Source organism: Coenobita brevimanus, chromosome 82 (assembly GCF_032717465.1).
Source record: "Coenobita brevimanus isolate Jiangsu-jjx chromosome 82, ASM3271746v2, whole genome shotgun sequence".
Classification (NCBI taxonomy): domain Eukaryota; kingdom Metazoa; phylum Arthropoda; class Malacostraca; order Decapoda; family Coenobitidae; genus Coenobita; species Coenobita brevimanus.
Genome location: NC_137035.1, coordinates 18,855,897 through 18,882,785, shown reverse-complemented (window position 1 = coordinate 18,882,785; position 26,889 = coordinate 18,855,897). Strand labels below are relative to the sequence as shown.

Here is a 26,889-nt window from a genome sequence, read left to right as displayed (position 1 = left end):
CCCTGGGATTCCCCCCCCCCAACCAAGTCCATAACCTAACTTAGTCTAAAAGCAAGTTTCTAGTTCACCTAAAAAAATAGCTTTAAAACGGGTTAAACTATGCCTAAAAGCAGTTAATAACTCACCTAAACCCAAAAATAATACCTCAAAATCATCAAAAATAAGTCTGGACAAAATTAAACTTAGTAAACTGTACCTAAAAATGACAGTGTTCACCCAACCTATGACTAAAACACATTAATCTAAGTCTAAAAACAGTTTATAAATCAACCTAAACACAAAATTTAAGTATAAAATATCGTCAAAATCGGTTAAAAAAAGAAACCAACAGAAAAAAAACATTGGAAAACCGGGGACTGGCCAATGACAGGGAAGGGTGTTAAGTTTTTATCATTGCTATGGCTGGGTATCGTATAGCAGTTGATCGTATAGCGGGGGTATGCCTGCATATTTTTCCTGAAGCTCTTGAACAATGAATACGGTATCAGTGGTCACTTTGCCTGGCATAAGCCCAAACAGCATCTCATCAATACAGTATTCACTCTTTCTCAATTCATACCTTCTAGAACTCCCTCCATTACATTCATTATCTGGTCCAAAAGCTTTATGCCTCTTTCCAGGGCATCACCCATCCCCTTGTATACATTTACAATTACACTCTTCAGCCAATCATCTGGGACAACACACTTATTTATAATCATATTCATCAAGTCAGTAACTAACTCCATTCCTACATCACCTGAGGCTTTCAGCATTTCAGCAATCAACCTAAACACACCTGCTGGCCTTTTTTAATATCATGCATGAGCATGTTTAAATTCTTATGGAAAGGATATGTCCACCTACAATACTTTGTCATAAGTTTTGCTTATGCCTGTTACTGCTTGTACAGCTGCAGTTAGGATGCATATATTTTTGACCCTGTTAATCCTAGGAGAAGCAGCTGCAGCATCCATTCAGGAGCCAAACCTTCTCATACTTTCCTGCACTTCACCATGGGAAGAACCCCTCTCTGGCCCAGATGAGGGACTGGCTACCAAATGGGGTGTCAAATCCCTATATGGTTTACTGGTAGACTGCATACTATACCTGTAGGATGGTCCCACAGAAGCAGTTGCTTACCTGTTGCGGACAAGTCTGCTTGGCCAGACAAACCAGGGTTAAGCAACGAAAACACTTGTTTGTGCATTTCTTATTTGATTAAAGGCAGATTTTGTTTAAATTAATCAAAATAAGCTGTGTCAACTTTGAAAGATGCACTGAAATTTAATTTTAAGGTCAAAATTGTTGTTGTAATTCAGACAGTGGAGGGTAGGAATGGCACTCATATATCTAGCTGATGAAAGATAGCTGTATGTACAAAATCTCCCTCAGTTCCTTCCCCATCCACAGAATGCAGAAAAGCAGGCAGCAACAACCATGTAGAACCATCAGGCATATACCCACGGCTAAGTCCCTTGATTCATGTAACATTTTTTTTTTATAAAGGACTGAATAGGGAGGTTACCAGAGATCATGCAGCATGGAAAGTTGCCATTAGGTGACCAAGGCCAACACATGCAAGCATGTTGGAGTCCTTCTAAAAGATACGAAATTATATTTTCGTTACTTACACACAGTTTTACTGAGCTTACAGGAAAGACTCTTGTTGTGAAGGCCTAATGAAAACTATATCTGAACTCACCCAGTTCAGAATGCCTCTCCTAATCTAAATGAAGTCATAAGGAGATATAAACAATGAAATAAGAATGGTGTCTTGGGCAAGAAAAGTTAATCCATTACTATATGTAACTGAAGTATGACCAAACCTGATGCCATCAAGACAATATGAGACCAGCCCATACAGGTTCTCTAGACCTGTTTGCTCTGTGAAGACCATAGTGCTCTGCCGTGTCAGGTCAGCAAACCTCCAGAACACAATACACCGTGCAGTTTCACCATCACGCCCTGCTCGCCCACTCTCCTATTACAAGGGGTTAGAAAAGATATTTTATAATTACATGATGAACATTCAAAAACCAAAGAGTCTGTTAACCCTCTGATCCTACCCTTGGGATGGAGGGAACTTGTAGCCAGGATTTCACACCAAACAACAACCTGTTGTCTAGAGTTAAGGTGATGGTTTGCAGCTACTGTATATTATATATACTATACAAAGAACAATTTGTGATGACACTGTGACTTGTGTAGTCTACAGAGCCTCTGAACTATCAACAACAGCTCTTTGTTCAGTGTGACATCCTGGCTATAACTTGCTTTCAATCAGGGGTAAGAACAGAAGATGAGCAAAATAATGGGTCACACATGCACTGTGAAAACTAGGTAGTGCAAAGGATGTTTTTGAGGCCCTTGGTTCACAAAGTCATACAATTGCCAAACTGCAGTTATCCTGCAACTTCCAGAAATATTATGAGAACATGATGACGGATTATTTATGTCAAGGAGGTATACCTGTGATCAAGACTATCAATTCACTTTTTTGTAGAGCACTTATGAAACCCAAACAAAATACACAGCAAAGTTTGTTGCATTCTGAATACTGCAACATTGGGTTTTAAAAAATCATTGCTCACTTGTGTTACTTAGTTTTATGAAGCGTAACAGTTGCTTTGTCTGCAACAAAGACTAGGGAAAAGCAAGTACAACTACAATAACCTGGAGACATTTCTGATCAAAATTTCCAAGTAGCAAAGTATCGAAGATCATGATGATGAACTTCAAGACTTGAACTAATTAGGCTGTGTAGACAGTTAACTGCATTTCAGTCTTATAAATACAATGTGTCCAGTTCATCTCAAAATGGCCTGATCTTAATTTTGACTCTGTTCTACCTTCTCTGGAAAAGGCAACCTTTTACAGGTGTTCACTCTTTGATTCCTCCTGTTTGCATTAAAAATAATGATCTATGGGAAATTATGTCAAATATAATGCATACATATGGTATCTGTTAATTCTGCTGTCAAGCACTAACCTGGTAGAAGTTTTCCATTGACTTGGATATGCAGTGATGGATGACATATCGAACATCAGGCTTGTCAATACCCATACCAAAGGCAATAGTTGCAACAACAGCCTGAAATGAAATACATATTGTATACAGTAAAGGATGAGGTTTGTAGTGATGAGGAGGGGTAAATTGAGATGGTTTGTGTATGTTGTGAGGATGGAGGATAACAATTGAATGAGGAAGGTGAGAAGTGTGAACATCTGGGGTACGACTGTGGAGAGAGAGAGAGAGAAAGGGGGAGGGATGAAGTCATTGAGTGTGATCTCAAGGATAAGGACTGAACTGGGAGGCTGCCAAAGACAAAGCAGCATGGAGAGACACCATTAAGTGACAATGGCCAATGCATGAATGCATGTTGGAGCCTTCATAAACGACATGAACAATACGATACAGCATAGGTAACTTCCATTACATAACCGACCAATGTACAATTTCCCACGCTCCCCACTGCCACATTTACAAGCATGTCTTAATAGTCAAGCAAGCTGGCATTGCTGTGCTTGTTTTTAAACTCAATGAACCTCTTCATAGAAAACATACTATGGAGCACAGGTTCGTACAAACTTACTGAACAAAGTTTCTGAAGTTCATGATACTGCTCAAAACATGTAGCCAGCCTGTAAATATGGAACCACAGAGAGTACAATCAGTTTAGCAGTTTAGTGACTGCCAGATCATAATTTCTAGATATTTCATGATAACTTTTGTGTCTTGGTGCCATCTTTTCTGCCAAATAACACTGTCACTGCTGCAAGAGGAAGTTTGAGTCTCTTTCTACCTAAAATTTCCCTATTCCTAATCAAGAAGTGCCTCTCTGATACAATATTGTATAATGAACTATAATGTTGTAGCTTATTTTTTATAAAAATTGCAACTACACAGGAGAAAACAATTCCTCCCTGGGTGGAGTTTGATTCTTCTATCCATCCTCCAATCCTTCACTGCCCCATCAGGAGCACAGGTGCCTACAACCATACTACTTAATCCAGACATTTTGAGGCAAGAGTGACCTGTGCACAACGAGCCTCAGCCATCCCTCAGATTCAAACCTTTATGGCCCATGTCTGGATGGAGAACCTTAACCCACTAGACCAACAGACATCTACTTCTTGGTTACATATATGGTTACCACCCAACTGAGTAAACTGTTTCCTGGGTCACAGGAAATCATTGGGCTTGTCACTCAGTGCAGAGGTACCTCAAAGGAACACTACATTGAGTGACAGGATGAATGTTTGATCTCACCCAGGGACCACTGCCTGACATCAAGAAGGGCATCCGGCCACAAGGTGCTACACTCTTCAATAAAAAATCCTCTACACAAAGTAAATATCCTAACTTCTCAACAGAGCAAAAAGCATAAAAATGCATCTACATTGAGGTAACATGCTAATTGAAAACATTATATCCCTTGTTTATGATATTGCAGTCAGTGCTATTTTGTTTTTATCATTCCCTTTTTTTTTTTTTTGACATCCTTTTCCATTTAAAGGTACCCAATTTTGATTTCAATAATAAATTGGATGAAGCATCATCATCATCATCATCATGAATTGGGTGAAAATACAACAATAAACATTTTGCAAAGCTGCAAAATAATGAATGATATCTGCCTAAAGCAGCAGTACTGCTGAAGGTAAAATGTGAGTGCAGCTCAGCCAGAAGTCTTCCCTGATTCGAAATAAAGCTGCCTGGATAGCATGAATAAAGCAAAAATTATGTAATTTGACTGAAGTGGTTAAAAGCTACCTGTTGAGCGCAATAATAAAGTAAAATAATATCACTGTATTGCAAGTGTTAAACCTACCTGGTATTCATTCTCAACCCATCTGCGATGGACTTTGCTTCTGACTTCAGCAGGCAGTTGTGCATGGTATGGTGCAACACGCAGCCCTCTCTTACGCAGTTCTGGCACCAGGTCTTCTGAGTCTTTGATGGTCATGGTGTAGATGATTCCTGATTGTCCTTGGAATTCCCCTTCTAACATACGTTGAAGCTGGGTAATGCATTCTTCCTGGGATGATGGTTTTGGCCTCACCTGACCATAGCAATTCAAATACTGTACTGTACACAGAGATATGAACTGTGAATACCTTAGTTATAAGCAATCACAGACCAGGGTTAATCAACATCTATAAATAATGAATAATGAATATCAGAGTATTATGAAAATGTAAATGTTCTGTGCATATTACATCCATCCATCATCTAATACTTTTTTTGTCCCATCATGAGTGAAGGGCCTGAGGCTAGGTTACTCAGTCCTGACATTTAAAGTAGGGTGACCAGCCTCATAGGTCCCGGAGTGGCACGTGAGCAGTAACTCCTAGCCACTCTTCATTTGGAAACCCTTATATGCTCCATCTGGTTGGAGCGTCTTCACTCACTAGATCACTAGGTGTCATTTGGTTATATACCGTAGTTACCACTTAGCGTGGTACTGTAAATAGTTTCCCAAGTTACTGGAAACTGTCTCACTAGTATATCACCCAGAAAGAACTAAATAAGATAGCCTGGAGGTGGCAATAAAGTGCATCATCGGATTCAAGGGGTTAAAACTGGCACAACCCTTCCCATGTGCCGCCATTATCCTTTGTCAATCAATTTACTCTCTCATCTTCTGTAACTTCAAAGCTTTCATGCTTGGCCACCCTATTTTAATTTTAGTCAGTGGCTCGACTCTATATGGCAAGTGTGTGAAGTCCCTCTGTATTTACTGTATATACAAATACCATCCATCCATCCGTTATCCAATCCCATGTCGCCCTTTAAGAAGCATAGGGACCTGGGGCTAGGCAAGTTGGTCCTGACATTTAAGATGAGGGTGACTAGCCTCACTCATCCCTGAGTGGCATTACACGAGCAATAAACCCCAGGCACACCCTGGATACAGACCTACATAGGCTCAATCAGATTGGAGCACCTTAATTACCCACTAAACCACCAGGGGCCATAATTTGATTTTATGGTTACCACCCAGTGTAGTAAATGGTTTCCTAGTGGACAGGAAACCATTACCCTTGTCACTCAGTGTAGAACCACCCATAGGAAGAAGGAAGAGGAAAGAATGAAGGAAAGAAAGACAGAAGAGGGAGTGTAAAGTCACCAATAAGCAGAAGAAAGAGGAAAGGATGAAGGAAAGACAGAAGAGGAAGGATGGAAGAGAGGAAAGGGCAGACACCCAAAGCAGCACTACATCGAGGGAGTGGATGGGGAGTGCCCCCACCAAACACTATATAAATACACGTAAAAAAAAAAGTGGGGGGAAGCCTTCTGATGAAGCCTGCAGTCTAGAGGTTTCAATGATGTGTAAATGACTGTGTGGCATGCTAATGATACTTCTCCCTTGTCTCAAAATACTATCTTACCCCATCAGTAAAAAAAAAAAAAAAAAAAAAAAAAAAAAAAAAGTGATAATGATCCTCTTCCTTGACGCACTTGCTCACACAGTCGACGTCATTGTATACACGACGTAAGCATGACAGTACTGAACTCTTGTAGCAGAAGGAAAACTGGTGATGGATAGACCTGGAACTCCTAAACAGTATATAACCTGTTTTTAGTTAACTAAGTCATTGTCATAAATAACTTTTTAGGCATTCTTTTTGCTGTTACATTTGTAGTAGTGTCAGTTTTTCTTGTTTCTCAGCCCCAGTCTGTCTGACTGAGCAGACCCATTGACCGCAGGTAAGCAACTGTCCCTTTGTCGGTGTCCTATTGGTTCTCTATACTGTTAATATTGTCTGTATCCTAAGTGCTCCATTATGTGTATTATATTGTGTGGGCCTAGTCTACAAGCTGGGCATGTCTTATATAATGCCACATGACCCAGATCTAAGCTGGTAGCTGAGGAGGAATTGGTGATGTCCTGCTCTAAGCCTAGCTAGGCGAATTCGATCATCTATCTATCTATCTATTGCCAGAAGCCTTAATCCCGTATGGAGTGACCACAAACAGATCACCTCCATGTTGCCCTGTCCCCTGCCATTTCACTGCCCTGCTCCCAGCTCACACCCCCGTCTCTCATATACCTCTCCACTCCATCACCCCTCCCTCTCCCCCCCTCAATCACCTCTACTTAAAAACACCTCCAATGGGTAGATGCAAGCAGTGCGTGCTTGCAGTACGGTCCTGTGAGTTGAGTTCATAGTAAATTATAGAAACTTAACGATCCCATATTCCCCCTCCTACCTCAGTTTATAGTTACAGTATAAATTCTGTAACAAAGATAAAACTGTGATATCTGGGAATATAACCTCATTTATAGTGAGAACTATCTGTATTCATGAAGTGCATGGAGAACTCCCAATATCGCCAGCTATTTGTTACCCTTCCCCTACAAGATGAAAATGTTACATTCACACCGATATGGCTGCAAACTTTTAATATTTCTAGTCTTGCTCCTATCAGACAATTTTAACACCTTATGGTATATGTCTTGCAGTGAAAAAGCTATGGAAAGCATATTTAATTGCTCCAGTTTAAAACCCTCTAGCCTACACTGAATAAAGTCATTTGAAGATAGCAGGAATGAGGTAAAGAGCATGACATTGTACTGAAGAGCAAATCTCACTGATTCAAAAGAAGGTCAAACCAATATGACTCACCTCATAAAACAAATTAGGCCTGTTAAATGATGCCTTCAGAATGAGGCAGCCCTGAATATTGAGGATCTTCTGAACATCCTGAATAACCCTGGATGTAGCAGTGGCTGTCAGGCCCAATATCGGTGTCCCTGGGAACATTTTGCGCATAATACCCAGGAATTTGTAATCTGTAAGAAGTGTGGACAGAGTTACACTACAGAACTGAATTCATGATAAATCTACATAATACGGTAGAGTAAGCTCTCGTCTTATGTACAATTTTTGTCACTCATTGTTTATTATTATCGTTACTTCACACTTTTTGGCTCTTAGCCTTTTTTTTTTTTGTCATCCAATTTTGCTACTAAGTCCAAAGTAAATTTCAGAAAAGCTGCCAATTAAATGACAATGCTACTATAAACCAGATATGCCAATTTTTATCACTATGTACTAATTACAGGGAAAATTTTTTATAATGTGTAATATTGTACATCCCCAATCAGAAAGCATTAAGAGAAAAACACTGAGGTGGTTTGGCCAAGTGGAGAGGGTGGAAAGTGAGAGACTAACGAAAAGAGTGTATGTGAGTGAGACGGAGGGGAGGAGAGGGAGGGGGAGGCCAAGGATGAGATGGAGGGATAGAGTGGAGAGGTATATAAGAGAGGGGAATGTGAGCTAGGGGGGAGGGTAGTGAAATGGCAGGGGACATGGAGACAATTTGTTTGTGGCCACCCCTTACGGGATTAAAGCATCTGACAATAGATAGACTGATGGATATCCCCATTCTATAATGATTGTCTGTACTTACAACTGAAGGAAGTTTCACCTATTAAGAAGCTGAAAATTACATGAAAATGGTACCAGTAACAGCCAAGGATAAGTTAACATAGTACAGTGAGGAGTAAGTGATAAGCCTAGTCCACCTGGTGCCATTACGTGACCTGCTAGTGTATATACCTGTACTGTATTTAGTTCAAATAATGTAGTACTGTTCCTCCCTCATCTCCTTTACCTATCATTCTCTTCTGCCCCTCTTCTTTTCTCTTATCTCCTTCTCTTCTCATCTACTCCATTTGTTCATATCCTATCTCCCTCTTCTATTTCTTTTCTTTCCTATTCCATCTTTTCTTCTCCCCATCCACATTCTCATCTTCAACTCCCCCTAATCTTTTCCCACCTCAGTCTTCTACTCAGGTTTTCTTCTACCTTCCTCTCTCCTCTTTTCTCTTCTATCTATTCTCTTCTCTTCTGCCTCACTGATCTCTCCTACCTCTTTCAACCATTTCTCTTTTCTTTCACCTCTCTCCTCCTACCTCCTTCTTCTACTTCTCGTCCTCTACCTCCCTCATTACATCTCTCCTCTTCCCTAACTCTACCTCCCTCTCCTCTTCTCTTTGAACTTATCTCTTCTACCTCCCGTTTCTTTTCTCTTCTACCTATCTTCCTCTTTTTTTCTCTTCTCATCTCCCTTGTATTCTCCCCCCTCACTTCTTATCTGTGCCCAAATGCAAAAACTGACCATATATGATAGCGCAGGTACAGCCTTTGTCTGGTTCCACTAAATTTTTACTTTTCCCACAATGATTCAGATTTATGACAACACTATTAGAGATCCATACACAGTACAGTAATCAGCTATTTTCTTACCACTTCAACCCTCTGGCTGGACTGATGCACTTGGGTATTTTCTTAATGTCAAAATGATTAGTTCATCTGAGAGAAATTTGAAGAGTCACAGGCTTCAAAAACTAATCAAGCCACTGAGGAATGGTGTCACATTTCACTTTACTCTCGGTATATACATGATGTTTAACGTACATAGAGCTTAGAGAAATCTCTACGCCTCAATGTGTTAATTTTTCAGTCACTCAACATCTAATCCTGTGCTGCCCCATGAGAAGCATAGGATTCTGGGGCTAGGGAAGTTAGCCCTGACATTTAAGATGAGAGTGACCAGCCTCACTCATCCCTGAGTGGATTTATGTGAGCAATAAACCCCAACCACCACTTGGATATAAACCTGGACCGACTCAATCCGACTGGAGCGTCTTAATTACCCACTAACCCACCAGGCGCCAAAATTTGGTTATATGGTTACCACCTAGCATAGTAAATGGTTTCCTGGTGTACAGGAAACCATTTGGCTTGTCATTCAGTGTAGTCACCCACAGACAGAAGGAAGAGAAAAGAATGAAGGAAAGAATGACAGAAGAGGAAAGAAGGAAAGATGGAAGGAAGAGAGGAAAGGGCAGTCACCTGAGAGCAGCATTACACTGAGTGAATGGATGGTGAGTGCCCCCACCTACAGTATGTATTAATACATATAAAAAAAACAATATTTTAATTTTCTTTTAGTCGAACAAATTGCAATGAATCAACAGTTTACAAGTTTTTGTTTACAGCACAAAGCTCAATATAGTAATGGGAGGTGCTTATTAAACATCATATTTTGCATTCTTTTTCAAATACCTGTGGCCGGTAACTCGACAGAACAAGAGAAATACTGTCTAACAATGCTCCATTGCCATCTATCAAGCTGATATGCCAGTTCCTTCATTTTACAGTTCTGACTGTATGGAAAGAACCAGGAAGAGAGGAAAGGGCAGTCACCTGAGAGCAGCATTACACTGAGTGAATGGATGGTGAGTGCCCCCACCTACAGTATGTATTAATACATATAAAAAAAACAATATTTTAATTTTCTTTCAGTCGAACAAATTGCAATGAATCAACAGTTTACAAGTTTTTGTTTACAGCACAAAGCTCAATATAGTAATGGGAGGTGCTTATTAAACATCATATTTTGCATCATACTCTGGAACATATCCATGACTTTCAGTAAGAACTACCTATATACTTTAAACCTATTGGTTCAAGAAATTATCAATTACCTGGCCTAAAGTCATGGCCCCACTGTGAGCAACAATGGACCTCATCGATGGCCAGGCGAGCAAAGCGTCCCATCTGATGCATCTTCTGGAGCTTGGCCATGAACCGCTTGGACTTGGACAACTTCTCAGGCGTCACATACAGTAGCTTGAGGCGACTATTAGCATTTGTCATGTCCTGTTGGGGATGGATATCTAGTACAGTAATTGGAAAACAACAGCGAATGTTCTGCACCTGTGAAAACTGTCTTAGTATTTACCACACTGATATAAAACTAATAAACAAATGGAATGGCTTCTAAAACATTAGCTACTGGTCACAACGGGAATGAGAGAGAGAGAGAGAGAGAGAAACTGATAAGGCAAGTATGGGTATGTAAGATGAAGAATGAGGAAATAGTTTAAGCCCACTGCAAACTGACTTAGGACCTACACACACAATTGCTACTGGAGAGCTGTCTGTCTTTGCTTTGTGTTTCTATCTCTACCAAATGAACTTTTTGGGCAAGAAGTAACTGGCAACTCCTCTCGTGTTGGCGGGAGGTGGTGAAACACTCAGCACGTCAGTGCTTGCCCAGAAACAAGAGGGGGAGTACAGTAATCCCTCTACTATCTGATGTAATAGAGCCAAAGGCATGTCCGGAAAGTCGGCCCCTAGCTCCTGGACTGGTATTTAAGGATCCTAACCCAGCCTAACTTTGAAAGCCACCTAAATAACTCCCTAACGGACATGCATAGCACCTATTTAAACCTATTTATGACCCTATTTACACCAATAATGGGCATGAAGCATGAAATAAATGAAAAGGAACCAAAGAATGAGGAAATAGCAGTGACTGTACATCAGCCAGGAAACTTACAGCACATTTGTGGCCGGCTTTTCTAAGGTTTTGGCAGTGGTGAAAATGCTCTTGAAGCACGTACAGTAATCCAGTGTTGTGCTGCACTTAGTTCTTTGCAGTGTGAGTTTTAATTGTTTAACACTTCACATTCTTCTTAACTGCACTACGCCAGTTTCAACCGCCAGTTTCAACCGCCAATTTCCACTTCAGTTAATCCTTTGCACTCTAAATTCTAATTTCTTAACGCTGCACAACACTGTAAATTCCCATGTGGTCTAGTGGCCACTCATATCAAGTGAATTTTGGGACACATTGTTTAGAAAGAGTCTTGCTGCAACTCTCAGCACCACAAAGGCATTACACTGTTAACAGGAGGAACCATCTCAGACACAAAGAGCCTAGGAGAGATTGTACTGCTTTTTTTCTACAATCTAATGCCCAATGTGGCATGATGACCTTTCCTCAAAGTCATGATGTTAAGTCCACTCATTGAGAAAGCATCTGTGTGAATGCTCAACTAGGCAACATTGCTAACATGTGACTGCATTTGTGTCAGTTTTGTTCATGTATGTTGGTTTTGCCACCAAAATTTGTGTGTGTGGCCTTGCTGGGTGCACCAGGGGCAGGAAGAGACATAACTCCCTTGGACAGGGTCTTGAATTAGTACAGTACTTCCAAATTCACTCACTACAAGTAAAAAATCCATTTTTAGCCATGCAAAAGCACATTTTCACTCTACACTCCCTCAATCGGAAGTAAACTTTAGACTGAGCCCCACGATAGGTGGAGGGAATGCAACAGCATGCTAAGAGGATGGGTGCGGAAGGTGAGAAATGTGAACGATGGGGGTAGGTTTGCAAGAAGCAGACCAAAAAAGACTTGGGACAAGGTCACAGTGTGTGACCTTAGAGATAAAGGACTGAATAGGGTGGCTGACAGGAATCAATCAGTGTGGAGAGCTGCCATTAGGTGACCAAGGCCAAGGCATGCATGTGTGTTGGAGCCTTTATAAACAATACGAATGACAATATGAAGGAGGATGCTCCAGATGTCATCCACTTGTACACAGACTAGAGCTGACAGATGTCTCCACTGAGACACCAATATGGGATGAACATCATCAACATACTGTGCAAGGGTTAGTTAAGCTACCAGCATGGTTAACAAACTGAAACAAAGTTGTCACCATGGCTGTTTAATGTGTAGGTAGATAGAGTAATGGGCAAGGTGAAAGCAAGAATACTTGGTAGGGGTGAGGTTTTAGAGAGTAAGTAATAAGTGGGACCTGTCTGCACTTGTCTGCTAATGATAGATCTCTAATAACAGATGTGAGGTTGTAAGTTACGGTACAAAGTCTGATAGAAAGGCTTGGTAGTGTATATGACAAAACAAAATGAAAAGTGAATGTAATCTGAAGTAAAATGATGGGATCCAAAACAGGGACAGACCAATTGCAGGCTGAGAATGAATGGTGCAGAACTGGAAAATGTGCAGGTGTTCAAGTATTTATGCAGTGTTGTGATGAATGATGACACCACTTGTATGAAGGACAAACTGAAGGAAAAGGTTCAGCAAGGAAAGAAGGGTAAATGAAAGCTGTAAAAAATCTTTCACATCAGAAATATGTCCCATAAACTGAATAAAACTGTCTGTAGATAACATAAATTACTAAAACAAATATATCAGCCTACTGAAGGTGTTAAATGACCCAATACTGTACTCACATTGTGTACTGTGTTGACTTCATCCCTTGTTGAAGTGGCTGAAAGCATTGCAGCTTGGACTCCACGGTCATGCAGCCCCATCAGCTGGTCCTCCATCAGTGATACCAGTGGCGAAACTACTAGTGTGATGCCTGCACAGGGGGTATACATCTCACTACCATCATTACCACAAGCATTGGTCCCTCCATTTTCAAGGGTGGTGCATAAGATACCCTGAGAATAGTGAAATTTCTTAATAATCAATGCAACACAAAAATAGCTGAAATGGCAGTAATTTAACTACAATATTTGATTGGCTAAATGCCTTTGGCAGTACCTCCATGCATCACTGCATGTTAAATCACCCCAAAATACACCTTAAACTAGCATTAAGAGAAGTCTATCGATCAAGCTATAGCCTGATGCCATAATCCCATTAGGGGTACCTGTTTGTCTTTGAGTTAGTTGTTTTACAGGGAGGGGCACTAATCCTCTGCCACCCCACCTGCAGACATGTAGGGAACATGTATGGGTAGTTATATGGTTACCAACCACCACTGTAAATGGTTTTCCAGCTTACAAGAAACCATTTGGCTTGTCATTCAATGTAAAGCCACCTGCGAAGGAAAGAAAACTTATAAAAAATGAAAGGAAAAATGGGAGAAATAGGAAGAGAGGAAGACAGACAGAAAATGAAAGATAAAAGTGAAGGAAGAAGTAGGAACACTACATCAAGTGAGTGGATGATGGTCACCACCATTTACCACCAACTAGGAGAAGTGTCTGATAATAATTTCACTATGACGAGAGAATGGAGAATAAGGAATCAACTAGGAGGGTGTATATGAGGGAAGTGGTGGGGATAGGGGAAGGGAGAAAATGAGAACTCGATGGAGAGATGAGGTAGAGAGGTATATGATGGGAGAAAGTGAAGACTAGATGGAGGGACGGGGTGAAGAGGTATATGAGAGAGAGTGGTTGAGTTGGAGACAGCAGCCTGATGGCTGAGGACAGAGTGACATAAAGGTGATTTGTTTGTTGCTCACCCCTTCTGGGACTATGGTATTTGGCAAAAGATTGACATGAACTGCAATTAGATTACTGTACTGACTTGCAAATAACCAAACCTGAAAACAGTGGAGCCACAAATGAGGAGGGAGGACCACTGCAGTAAAAATAATACTATAGTCATGGCACGCGACTCTGAGGTTGTTATTATCGTGCCCTGGCAGCCTACCATTCAAAAGTGCACCTGATTTCATGTATAATATAAGATGCATGTGATTCAGGTATAATATGTTCATGTATAATATATTTGTGCATATATGATACAAAATCAGACGCACTTTTGAATGGTAGGTTGCCAGAGTACAATAATGACAACCTCAGAGTCGTGCACCGCGACTATAATTAAATGTTTGTTGTACAGTATCTCTAAACTGTATGCCCTTGTTATATGTTGTCTTCTTTCAATTTATCAATCATCCAATCCTTTCTTGCCCCATCATAAGCACAGGGGCCTGGGGCTAAGCCACTCAATCCCGACATTGAAGGGGTGGGTGACTAGTTTCACATATCCCTGAGTGGCATCACATAAGCAATAAACCACAACCATCCCTCAGATGTAAACTCTTACAGGCCCCAACTGGCAGAAGTATCTCAATCTACTAGATCACAAGGCACCATTTAGTTACCAGCCATCATAATTAATGGTTTCTTGGGTTACAGGAAACCATTTTGGCTTGTCATTCAGTATAGTAGATTCATCTGAAAGCAGTATAGATTCACATGAAAGCAGCACTACATCAAGTGAGTGGATGTTGGGTGCCTCCACCTACCACTATGTTGCCCTTCCATGTATACATTATGTTGTTAAATCCCTCACCACAATGATGTATTTTTCATTTTACTAAGGCTACCACTGCATGATTTCATGCAATCTGAAAGAGTCCTCTGGTAGTGAAGTTCACCAAGGCTAAAGTTAACCCTTCCAGTTTGCGAAGTCTCTCCAGAGCTGAATAAAATCATCCCGTGGTAGTAAGAAGATGAAAAATACATCATTAGAGACTGCCTATTAAACCACCACTGCTACATACTGTACAACAGTGATTTGACAATTGACTGACATTTACAGTTACAGCTGTATGAAAGCACTGTGATGCTATCGAACACATTTTTGATGGACTTTTTTTTTTTTTTTTTTTTTTACATGTCCGACTCTGGGCATAGGCTTCACAGCCTGTTCCCAAGGCCTAGTAGTCCTCCTACATACCTGTCACCACTTCGGCGCTAACAGCCACCGTCCATATACTGTAGAATACGTGCTAAGGCCGTCTCATACAGGAATGATGCACTAGCATTAGCAGGGGGACTTTTATGACATGTCAACGGGTCGTCTGGTAGATCAGTAAAGTCTGCTTTTTATGAAATACAAATCCTTACACTGTTCCCCAACCCAGCCGAGATTCGATCCTGGGTCCATTAGGACTGCAGGCCACCTCTCTGTCTCTGACACTTTTATGACCAATTAGCCTGACTTGGAAAACTGGATAGGTGAAACTAACTTTTTATGTAAATGTCCAGCTCTAGGCACAGACTTAACAGCCCATTCTCTGAGGTCCAGCAATCCTCCTACATGCCACACTCCTTCACATGGCATCACTTCAATCCAAATAACCACTATCCATGATGAATATACCAGGTATGCTAGGGCTGTCCCATTCAGGACTACCTGTAGTGTGACTGTATTAACTGAGTTGTTGTTACGACATGATGGTGCATCCCGTGAAGATGAGTGAAAATCTGTTACAACAGAATTCATATCATCTGACTGTTCCCTGCCCCAGCCTGGGATTGAGCCCATGTCCTTTGAAGCACCAGATCATTTCTCCAACCACTCGACCATCATGTGCAAGGCTATTCACGGAACAGCATGAAGCTCACCTTTAGAAACGAGAGCAGGAAGTTGGAAGCAGAGACTTTTGCCTCCTCCTGTGGGCATGATGAGAATAGAGTCAATGCCAGACATAGTAGCATTCATTGTGGGTAACTGATGGGCTCGCAACTTGTCAATTTTAAACACAGATTTCTGAACACTCTCCAGCTCCTTAGACCATGGGAAATCTGAAATATAAAATGGAATAAATCAATAATCCAATGAAGAACAATACTTAAAATTATGTATTTTATCATTATCATCTAACTCTTATATTCGAAACTGACTCCTTCAATCCAATGAAGAATTTTTCCGTTTTAGTCTTGCTTCTGTTTTTCTATTATAGTCTTGCTTCTTCCAGATATTAGTGGTAGGTGAAGGCACTCACCATCCACTCACTCAAAGTAGAGTTGCTCTCAGGTGACTGCCCTTTCCTCTCTTCCTTCCTTCCCCTTCCATCTTTCCTTTATTCTTTCCTCTTCCTTCTGTCTAAAGGTGACTCTACACTGAGTGACAAGCCAAATGGTTTCCTACACACCAGGAAACCATTTACTACCCTGGTTGGTGACCATATAGCCAAACTATGGTGCCTGGTGGTTTAGTAGGCAGTTTAGGTGCTCCAGCCGGATTGAGCCTGTACAGGTTTAGATCCAAGGAATGGTTGGGGTTTATTGCTCATGTAATGTCACTCAGGAATGAGTGAGGATGGTCACTCTCATCTTAAATGTCAGGACCAACTTTCCTGGCCCCGGGCTCCTATGCTACTCATGGGGTAACACATGATTTGATGATGTATGTATGTATGTTGTTCCAGACATTTTTATTTAACTTAAGACAAACCTCTCATTATGACGTGGTTCTTGAAGGGCTAAATCTAACCCTTCCAGTCTCTTCTGTGCTGAATTACATCATCTGGTAGTGACAAGAATAAAGTACATGAGGCATCACTACATGGAAGGGGTTAGTAAGATAGGCTAGATCCATAAAAAGTGTAGGATAGGCAAGATCCATAAAAAAAAAAGTAAGAAAACTTAAACTAGAATAATCAATAGAATGTTCACTGAATTATGCCATTAACATTTTCAACCATTACCCAAGCTTTCCAATTTCTTGGTTGTACTGGTCCACTTTCATCCTCGGACTGCTAGCATTTCTCTCCACTGCACAAAATCCTCTGATGTTGGCCTAATGAAAACTCCTAGGCATACAGCAAAGAAACACTTACTCAAGATAATTTTTTATATATCTGACAGCTAGAATTTCTATTAGTTAAACACCATACATCTGGTGTTGGCCTGACTAAAGTACTGAATCACACCAACTCCTGCAAATGGGTTAACGTAAATGTATTTCATACATACCTCCAGGTTAAAGCCATTCTGCCTACTTCTAAATAAAAAATGAGGTGCAATCCTTTTTACATGCATCTATATACATATAACTCTATCTTAGTTACCTCTTCTGGTTCTCGACTTATACAGTCCACTATTCCACACTTTTATTTACCATATCTAGTCATCTGCTTTGTCTTCCACATCTTCTTCCACCCACTAACTCACCACTATGTCCTTTACATCACCCTATTCATACTGGATCTGTCTATTTGACCATGCTATCTATGAACAGCTGCATCTATAGTATCATCCAATCAACCGGCAGACATACTTGAACTGCTCAAGACTTTTTATACAAGCTTTTAATTATTGCTGCCTTTCTCAGGCTTCAAGGAATTTAGTGCTAAATTTGGTCAATACTTGCAACTCTAATTTTGTTTCATAAAAGGAATATCTATTATGTCTGCGTTACTAAAGCTGGTACCTTACTGAAATATCCATGTTAATGTATGAAACTACACTGAACTATCATGATTTCTTTGGCTTTTTCATTTGCATCTTCATTTAAAAAAGGCTACACAGTGACTACTATACTATACATTTATATTTTAAAAGCTTAGTAACACATATTGATACTTAAAACTTTGTGATGTCTTTGCCCCTGGCCAAATAAAAGAAAACATGAGGCACATAATGTTTGTGCTTCCTTATAAGTATGTAGCATTCAGTCATTAGACAAATAGTAAATGCATAACATTTTAAACTCTAAAAACTAGGTCAAACCTTGGCAATCACTCCACACACACACACACACACACACACACACACACACACACACATATATATATACTGTATATATATATATATATATATATATATATATATATATATATATATATTCATTTATTCATCATATAATCCAGTGTTGCCCCATGAGGAGCTTAGGAGGCCGGGGCCAGAGCAAGTTGGCTCTGACAATTAAGATGAGTGACCTGCCTCTCATCCCTGAGTGGCATTACATGGGCAGTATACCCCAACCACCTCTTGGATATAAACCTGCACCAGCTCAATCCGATTGGAGCACCTTAATTGTCTACTAAACCACCAGACACCATAATTTGGTTACATGGTTTCCACCCAGCACAGTAAATGGCTTCCTGGTGGACAGGAAACCATTTGGCTTGTCACTCGGTGTAGAGTCACCAGCAGACAGAGGGAAGAGGAAAGATTGAAGGAAAGAAAGACAGAAGAGGAAGGATGGAAAGACGGAAGAGAGGAAAGGGCAGGCACCTGAGAGCAGCACTACCTCAAGTGAGTAGATGGCGAGCGCCCTCACCAACCACTATTTGTTTTACTGTATTTACACTACACTTAAGGTTTGCTTGTTACTTTCATTTATGACACATCATATCAGATCATTAATAGGCAAAGAAATATCAAGTCTCAGATTAGTCAGCTGAGGACAGTAAGAAGCAGAAACAGTAGAATATTAGGCATACTTCTGCCCCTTATACAGAATACTTCATACACAACATTAAGAGCAGATCAACCACCTACCATGTCTGTCCCAGTCTTTCTGTGCAAGCTTGGCTGATTTCTGCTGTTGTATGGAATCCCTGAGCTTGTCCCGGCGGGCCACTAGCCTTTGTTTCCGGCCCTCCAGCAACTGCAATTCATGAGTCACCTGCCTGATCTCTGCTTCAACTTTTTTCAGAGTGGCTTCAGGATCTGCGCAAAATACAGATAAATATATAATAGAAACGGTATCTAATTCCTCAACATACTGGAAATGTTCTGACAGGAAGAGAAGACCTGTAACCTCTCCTGCTTCAATTTCCAGACTTTGAAAATCCATTTGCTGAATTTTAAGTAGCCACTATTGCTGAGAGTGATCTATGGCCAAATCAAGTCATCCGTGTCAGTAACTGCACACTCACCACACTCATTTTCAACATCCATGGAGACAGAAGGAAGAAAGGCAATACCTGCAGGTCCTATAATGTTAATACAGTAGGATCTACCTAAACACATACGAAAAGTGCTATAAATATAAGAAAGAATGTAGCTAGTGTATATTAATGAAAATTGTGGGACAATGATTACTGAACATACATGGGTAACTGGCCTCCCAGAATGTTAATTATTTCACTTTGGTCCAACACAGTGTTACACTGTATACAGTATTAGGAGCCAGGACAGTAGGCTGACAGCTGAATACTCTGGTAAATGTATTAGCTTATCATAAAAGATTTTACATTTTTTACCTTATCATAAATACACCAAACCCTTGGTGAGTTGTCATACCGTACTGTACGAGTTTAAGCTTTGACCCCTTCAGACTGAACTGCATTGATGTAAATGAAAGCACTGGATCTGGAAAATCAGATCATTCTCCTTGTTTTAGTGTACACTTCTGTGGAAGTGTGCTTACCTGAAGTATGGAAATTCTTTAAACCTAAAGCTGAAGGCAGCATCCACTGCAGCTTCCAAATTGACCTAGATGGATGGTGAGAAAATTAATGAGATTTTCTTCAACATACTGAACAGGGAAATTGGTCCTTCTATCAAAACTTGGGTTTCACTTTAAACGAATCTTGATACGTGTGGTAAAGAAAAGATTTTGTACAAGAACAAATAGGGTCATAGTACCGGTATTCATCAAAACTGATGAGATGCAACTGGAGCTGAAATGGAAGTAGCAGCAGTCACATTAACTGTATTCTCAGGCTCATCTGAAATGTGAATTCGGTAGACTGCAGACAGAAGCTGCCCTATTCCAGCAGCCCCATTTTAAGGGGTGCAATGTTTATATGTATAACTAGGCAGCAAAGCTGCCCAGCTATATCAATGCCACTGCAAAAAGCTGTCACACTCAAATACTCTGCTGAAATGGCAATACTGTAATAAAAAATGCAACAGTGGTAAACTACAGGTCACAATAAATTTTATTACAAAATCTAAATGCTACGTATGAGCATGATATTATAGTGGCATAGGCCTATATATTTTGAGAAAATAGGATGTTTGAAATTAGGGATGTGCCAATAGTATCGGTATCATTATCGGCCTCTTTTTTTTTTTTTTTTTTTTTTTTTTTTTTTTTTTTTTGTAGTATCGGCACTTTTTTCTTTTTCTTTTTTAAGTATTGCATCGGTATTGGCAAGGTAAAAATATGGCTGATTCTCCAATACTTTTCTCTGCCTTTTTTTTATTATTCACACAAGCAGATTATCAACTCAGCAAAACATTTTATTATTCCGATTTCTTAAGGTCATAATTGTCACTTGGTACTTGAGAACTGAGTCAACTAATTAAGATCACGGATACTGAATTACTGACCTCAGCTCTGCATGGCATGAGAAGTTGCACTCTTAGGGTCGCTACTCTCCATGTGCTCAACAAACAGGTGGATGCTGGGTAAAGGTTCACAAACTATATATGGTACCGTACCGGGTATACTGTTTCAATTTCGACTCTATGAGACTATGACTTTCCTTTTCTTCTTCCTTTCTTTTTTTTTTTTTTCTTTTTTCTTTTTAACTGTCAATACCATGCAATTATAGGCCTACAGTTACTTTCAGCTTCCCCTATTTCTAATATTAAAATACAAGTAATTCTATACTTTTATAATATATGCTTACAGAAGTTACAGAATAAACGCAGGGTAATCAAAATAAAAAAGTATTGGTATCGGTATCGGCCATCTGTTAGTATCAGAGTAACGGTATTGGCTGAAAAGTGGGAATCGGTATCAGTATTGGCCAACATCTTGATATCGGCACATTTCTACCTGAAATACGGTAATTACAAAATCTCAATTATAGATCTCTGACCTCATTCAAAGAGATCAGAACAGTGCAAAGATAGTAATTTTTTAGTATGGAGACAATCCATGGACTAATAGTCAAAGTACAATTCACACTGATGAGACTAACTTAGTGCCAAAATGGTGTTCATCTGTGTTCATCACCACTGCAAATGCAGCCTATACAAACAGCAATATAATAATGAAAAAAACTGTTTAGAAATAAATAAATAAATGAACATCAACTTAAAAATGCACTCAAACAATTCAAAGCACCTCTCAAGGTCTATGGTACTGTACTGAAAACAGTGAAAGATGTAAATTGAAGTGTAAATGTACATACATCAGACCTGTTCATGGCAGACAGTCACAGGGCTCTGGGAATCCTTGTTGGTAACTCTAAAGTTTCATGCCTACATAAAAACTACAATTAATAAAGTAGCAGGACTGGCTAACACACTACTTACATCCACACTCTCGTTCAAGTGCTTTCACGATAACCCTCTACAAAACTCATATTAGATCTCTGCTAGTTTGGGCCCACTGTCTGGAATACTGGCTAGGCTACTCAGGTGACTTCAGTCTTCTTGAATCAGTACACTGTCACAGGATGAAACAAATGGAGAACCTTTCTGAACTGAGTTATGCTGATCGTCAATAAGACTCTTAATTTATATTCTGTGCAAGGCAGGCTGCTTAGAGCTGACCTTATAAAATGTTGGAGAATCTTCCACAACCAATCTGTCACTGCCCCATTGGATCTCTTTGCTCTCTCTCCGGTGATTAGTACGAGGTCATAGGTTTAAAACAGCCAAACCCCACATGTCAGTGGAATGCAGACATAGATTTTTTTAGTGTAAGGTGATTTAACGTTGAAACTCTTTGCCAGACAGTGCTGTCAACCGTAAGCACAAAAACTACTGAATCTTTCAAATGGGGTCTCCACCTGTCCCTAAGAGAGGCATTATTCTCCTATAGGTACTGACTGATGCAGTACACACACCAAACACAAATCAAGAGTTGTCACAACACAAATCAAGAGTTGTCACAGTAGAACATAGCTATAAACAACAGGAACACAGATTTAACGAGAAACATTTATTTACCACCCCAGAATTAATCAGAAACATACAACAGACTATCAGGATGAAGAACTGATTTGGTAAGGTGTTTCTACTGTTTACAGCTTATGTTTACCAAATGAAGTGACTCTCTGCCCCATTAACAATTACATTATAATAAGAACTCCCACACTAAACACAGTGCAATGACTAACTTAGGATTACTTTACCTTGAGATTCACCACCAACAACTTCCACTTCAGATATATCATCCATGTTGACAAACACGGAATTTGTCGTTCTGGAGACGATGTTTTCTACAAGCACGTTGGCCACAGGATGGTTTACATTCCCCGCCAGCACACCAAGGAACATAATCTGCACAATAACTTCATTTCCTTACTGTCAATAATTTTTTTTCAGGTACTTGAAGCTCCTTGGCACCTCACATGCACCCACGAAGTTTGAAGGGCGGTCATGTAGAGAATGTTTCCGAATGTATGGGCTTTGATTGTTAATGACAGGAAATAACGTTTACGAAGTACAGGATTAATCTTTAACGATAAACTGATGTAAATATTGAATCAACATTCTCTTCCTACCCAATCAGTCTGATATTTCCATCACAATTTTTCCAACATGCACCAAAAACGACAAATACAGCGTCAGAATCAGAATAAAGTTGGCGACTTTGCGCTTGTATGTTTACATGTTGAAGAAAATGTTCAGTCTTGACTTTAGTATAAACTGGACCGGCCAAAATATGGTACATGTATGATTAATTAAATGCAGTTACTAAAACTTTTAATAAGAGGATGCCTTAAATATTCAGTAAGGAAGTAAATATTAATTCATAAAGATATTCGGTGCCGGATTGGTAATTGAAGAGCCGTTGAAAACAATAACAACATCGCTGATCCAACAGAACTCCAAACACAAGAAGAAGAAATAGTGTTGTGAGCACATTTTCAGCCTTTGAGGGAAGTTAGAACATCACAAGAATGCCTCAAGGAAACATGAAAAACAAGAAAGGCGTAAAACCTCCTCCCAGCCTAAAGAAAGGGAAACGACAGGCACCAATGAAGATGAAGAAAGGATGTAAGTTTTTAGTAGCAGTTGGTGTTGGAACAACAAATTTAATCGGTACCAGTAGTGATGAACTTAATGTATGCATATAATAGGTAAATGCTGTTACCGTGGGATATAGTTGGTTTTCGTTTTCACCTAACATCCCAACGGTAGCTCCTTTCAGTAAACTGATGACCAAATGTATTCGGACTGGAGGGTATATTTGACTAACCTTGGCATTCTTCATCCATGGTATATAGTGCATTAGCCATGTTTCCCTGATATAAAGTAGTAGATGCATGATGGCCTAATGAGTTAAGGCACTTGAACCAGACGTAGTCCTCAGGGGTGTTTCAAGTTTATTGCTCACACATTCCTGCTTAGCGGAAAACTGGTCATCTTCCCCATAAATGTGTGGAATGAGTAGTCTGCTCCTGGTGGGGTAATACTGGATTGGTGATAGATGGATGGACTGTTCTAGGTAATCAGGTTATATATAGGTTTATATTGCGTGGCTTCATGTACAGAACGTGCATTTGTAAATTATCATAAACAGTCGCCTCCTCTGTCTTTCCAGCAAAGGTTATTGTTCCTAAAAAGGCCAAGGCGAGGGAAAACCACATGATCCAGAAACAGCTTCAGAAAGCAATTAATGCCAATATTGAACAGGAGATGAAGCAGAGGGCATCAAAAGACTATACAGGATTCAAGGTATGCATGATAAACACTATTGACCCTTTGGTGCTGTGTGATTGAAATTAAATTGTTTACTTTTTGGTACTTACTTTGACTTCTGTGATTGTTGTTGAAAACTTGATTGCTAGGTGGGCTGTGGTTATCTGTATTGTAATATGCCAAGTATAGCACATGATAGCAGGGTGAGCTTACTTTATCCTCCTCATTTTGTTCATCAAGATCTCTCTCTCCACCTAATCCAGACTAAGTACTTTAGCAGAACTTTTTGTACGTATGGCTGGTATATATTCCCTCGTATTTTTTTCCCCCTCCATTTAGGCGTGGAGTGTATTACATGCTCATATTTGTTGTAACCTCTGACTCATGGTTGTGAATCTGATAGACTGCACATAGAAGAAACTCCTTCAATAGTGTTCATAGTATGTTATGTACTGCATTTTCAAAGCGTCTGACAAGAGATAGATAGATGAACCTATACAGAGTGTACATAGATAGGGTACTAAAGCAAATTTGTGAAATTGAGATAGAGGGTAATGTTGGTTCAGGCAGATGTTATATAGTATGAACAGCATGGAACGGTACTTGTGTATTGATGAGAGTTATCGTATGCTTTGAGCATACAAAAATGCTTTCCAGGGTACATGCATTCACACAGAGAATTAAAACTATGGTTTTTTAGCCTATATATTTTTGCAATATATATACAGCACTGTATACTGTATATATATATATATATATATATATATGAACGCATGTATGTATATTGTTTTGTAAACTTTATCTGATGCAATATCTCCTTCCCAACAGCTGCTGCAAAAGGAGAAGCCAGCTGAAACCAAGAAGAGTTGAAGTTTCGAAATGAAAGTACAGTAAAAAGGGATTGTATTTTTGTTTTTATAATAAAAATAAATTAGTATACGCTACTTAGTTTATATTCATATCGTGTGTTCCTCTTTCATGATATAATAATGCTCTCATTTTCATTCTATTACACTGTACTAATGTTTTATTTCACAAGTTAGCCATATGAAGATTTGGTAACAATCTGCTCAGTTGGAAAAAAAAAAAAAAAAAAAAAAAAAAAAAAAAAACTATCACGTTACTGTAACTCTCGAATCAGCAGAAATAGCTTACTGTTGGCATAGTCTTGGCAGCCCATTTCTTGAGGACAAGCAGTCCTTCTGTGTGCTGTACACTTTTGCATGTCTTCACTTTGGTGCTGCTGAATACACACTAGAAATGGTTCATTTTGTACTATGTAGTGGTATTAATGGGGTTGTCTTGATATTGGTGGATCTTGTGCAAAGTTAGTAAAATCTGTATTAATGAAATAGGAATTGGAATAATCAACATCTAGTGTCAGATAGCAAAGACATTATGATGCTAAGGCTAGAAAAGAAATGTACAGTAAACTGATATGGGAAAAAAAAAAAAAAAAAAAAAAAAAAATGAAATTACCATAAAAACAAGAAATAATAAACTAAAAGAATGGAAAAACATCTGGACAGCAGATCACAATTCCAATATTGTACTAGTATTTTTTCCATTATTTTCTCAGTTGACATCCAGAAACATGAAGCCAGGGGAACACAGTGCTACCCTTAACTCTGATAGTCCAGTGATGTATTTTTTATTCTTGCTATTCAGATGATTGTATTCAACTCAGGAAAGGCTTTTGTTCTAGGGGTGTTAGATACCATCTTCTTTACTTGCTGTCACTCTCAGTATGGCCATTACTTTGAATAAAATGGTCTGGTAGCATGATCTTGGTGTATGGTATGTCCTGTTACTGATAGCCCAAAATATCTTGTAAAAACATTCAGCCAGTGACATAAGAGTACTGAAAATGCAATGTTACGAGTAACAATTGAGAACACAAGATTGGTTATGAGGCATGCATAAGGAAAATTTAAGAAGTGCATAAAGCTGGGCCACCCGTGTCATGCCATGACATAGATGCATGGGGGTAGAGTTTATAAGCAGAGTTTGTAAACTGCACAGACTCTCATCCTTCCTGCGGTCCCATGTGCTGCCTCATACTCTTTCTCTTCTACCTCTTGTGCCTGGATCTGTAAGTGCACGTATTGTATTGCATGGCTGTGTGCAATGAGTTCACTCGTGTAATGCCTACCAAGTGTACCCTGTGCTCTTTAAGTGCAATGCTCACTGCCTTTAGTCACAGCTGCCCTGTCTCCAGTCTCAAAGAACTTTGACAATCCTTTCCCCAGGTCTCCACCTTTGGAAGATCTCCCCACATCTCTGGCAAGTGAAAGGGAGGAGGAGGGCCAACTTTAGTCACCCCTGTATTCTGTAAGTCTTAGTGAGAGAGAGCATTAGTCTTGATGGTGGTGATGTGATAGAAGGGCAGCCCAATCCCAATGAACCTGGAGCGCACTCATACTGTATACGGTACAAGTTAGTGTAGCCTACATTCATACTTTTTTTTTCTTCTTCTTCTTCTTTTACATTGCAGTAGATATGCATTATTATAAGTCAGTTGTTATTGTTATGTGTGTGTATTAAGTAACTAACCTTCTTTCTTGTTTAAAACTCCTTTATATATATATATGAAGAAGAAAGACTTTGGTTTTACGCCAGGTATCCCCGAAGGGCTAAGGCGTTGCCCCTGGGTGGAGGACTTTTGGATTAGAGCATGTAGCATTTTATGACCGGATGCCCTTCCTGATGTCTACCAATGACCCTTGGGTAGATTCGATCCTCCAACCCTTCGGTCAGAGTGGAGCACTCTAACCCACTGAGCCACAGCTGCTACGTATATATATATATATATATATATATATATATATATATATATTTTAAATGCCATGTCCCTCTTTTTCAATAAGGAATAAGGTGTTGCCCCTGGGTAGAGGACTTAGGTTTGGAACGTATAGGACTTTATGACCGGATGCCCTTTCTGATGTCGACCAATGACCCTTGGGTGGACTTGAACCTTCGACCCTT

The 26,889-nt window shown here is 39.7% G+C and overlaps 1 protein-coding gene and 1 long non-coding RNA gene across 2 annotated transcripts in view; one reads left to right on the top strand and one right to left on the bottom strand.

The window, feature by feature from the left end:
• The window catches only part of LOC145409620 (ATP-dependent DNA helicase Q1-like), a 32,305-nt gene extending 9,642 nt beyond the window's left edge, over positions 1-22,663 (bottom strand). The window contains exons 1-9 of the mRNA XM_080279971.1: positions 22,392-22,663; positions 18,853-19,023; positions 15,970-16,149; positions 13,048-13,178; positions 10,485-10,659; positions 7,615-7,781; positions 4,815-5,045; positions 2,972-3,073; positions 1,809-1,963 (exon numbers count right to left, since the gene is read on the bottom strand). Coding sequence (XP_080136097.1) covers positions 1,809-1,963; positions 2,972-3,073; positions 4,815-5,045; positions 7,615-7,781; positions 10,485-10,659; positions 13,048-13,178; positions 15,970-16,149; positions 18,853-19,023; positions 22,392-22,536 — 1,457 coding nt within the window. The 5' untranslated portion in view covers positions 22,537-22,663. The remainder of the gene's footprint in view (positions 1-1,808; positions 1,964-2,971; positions 3,074-4,814; positions 5,046-7,614; positions 7,782-10,484; positions 10,660-13,047; positions 13,179-15,969; positions 16,150-18,852; positions 19,024-22,391) is intronic.
• A 415-nt stretch (positions 22,664-23,078) lies between these two features.
• Positions 23,079-24,848, top strand: LOC145409687 (uncharacterized). Its single transcript, XR_013899148.1, has 3 exons — positions 23,079-23,259; positions 23,807-23,940; positions 24,733-24,848. It is a non-coding gene; the product is annotated as an uncharacterized LOC145409687 (long non-coding RNA).
• Positions 24,849-26,889: the final 2,041 nt, after the last annotated feature.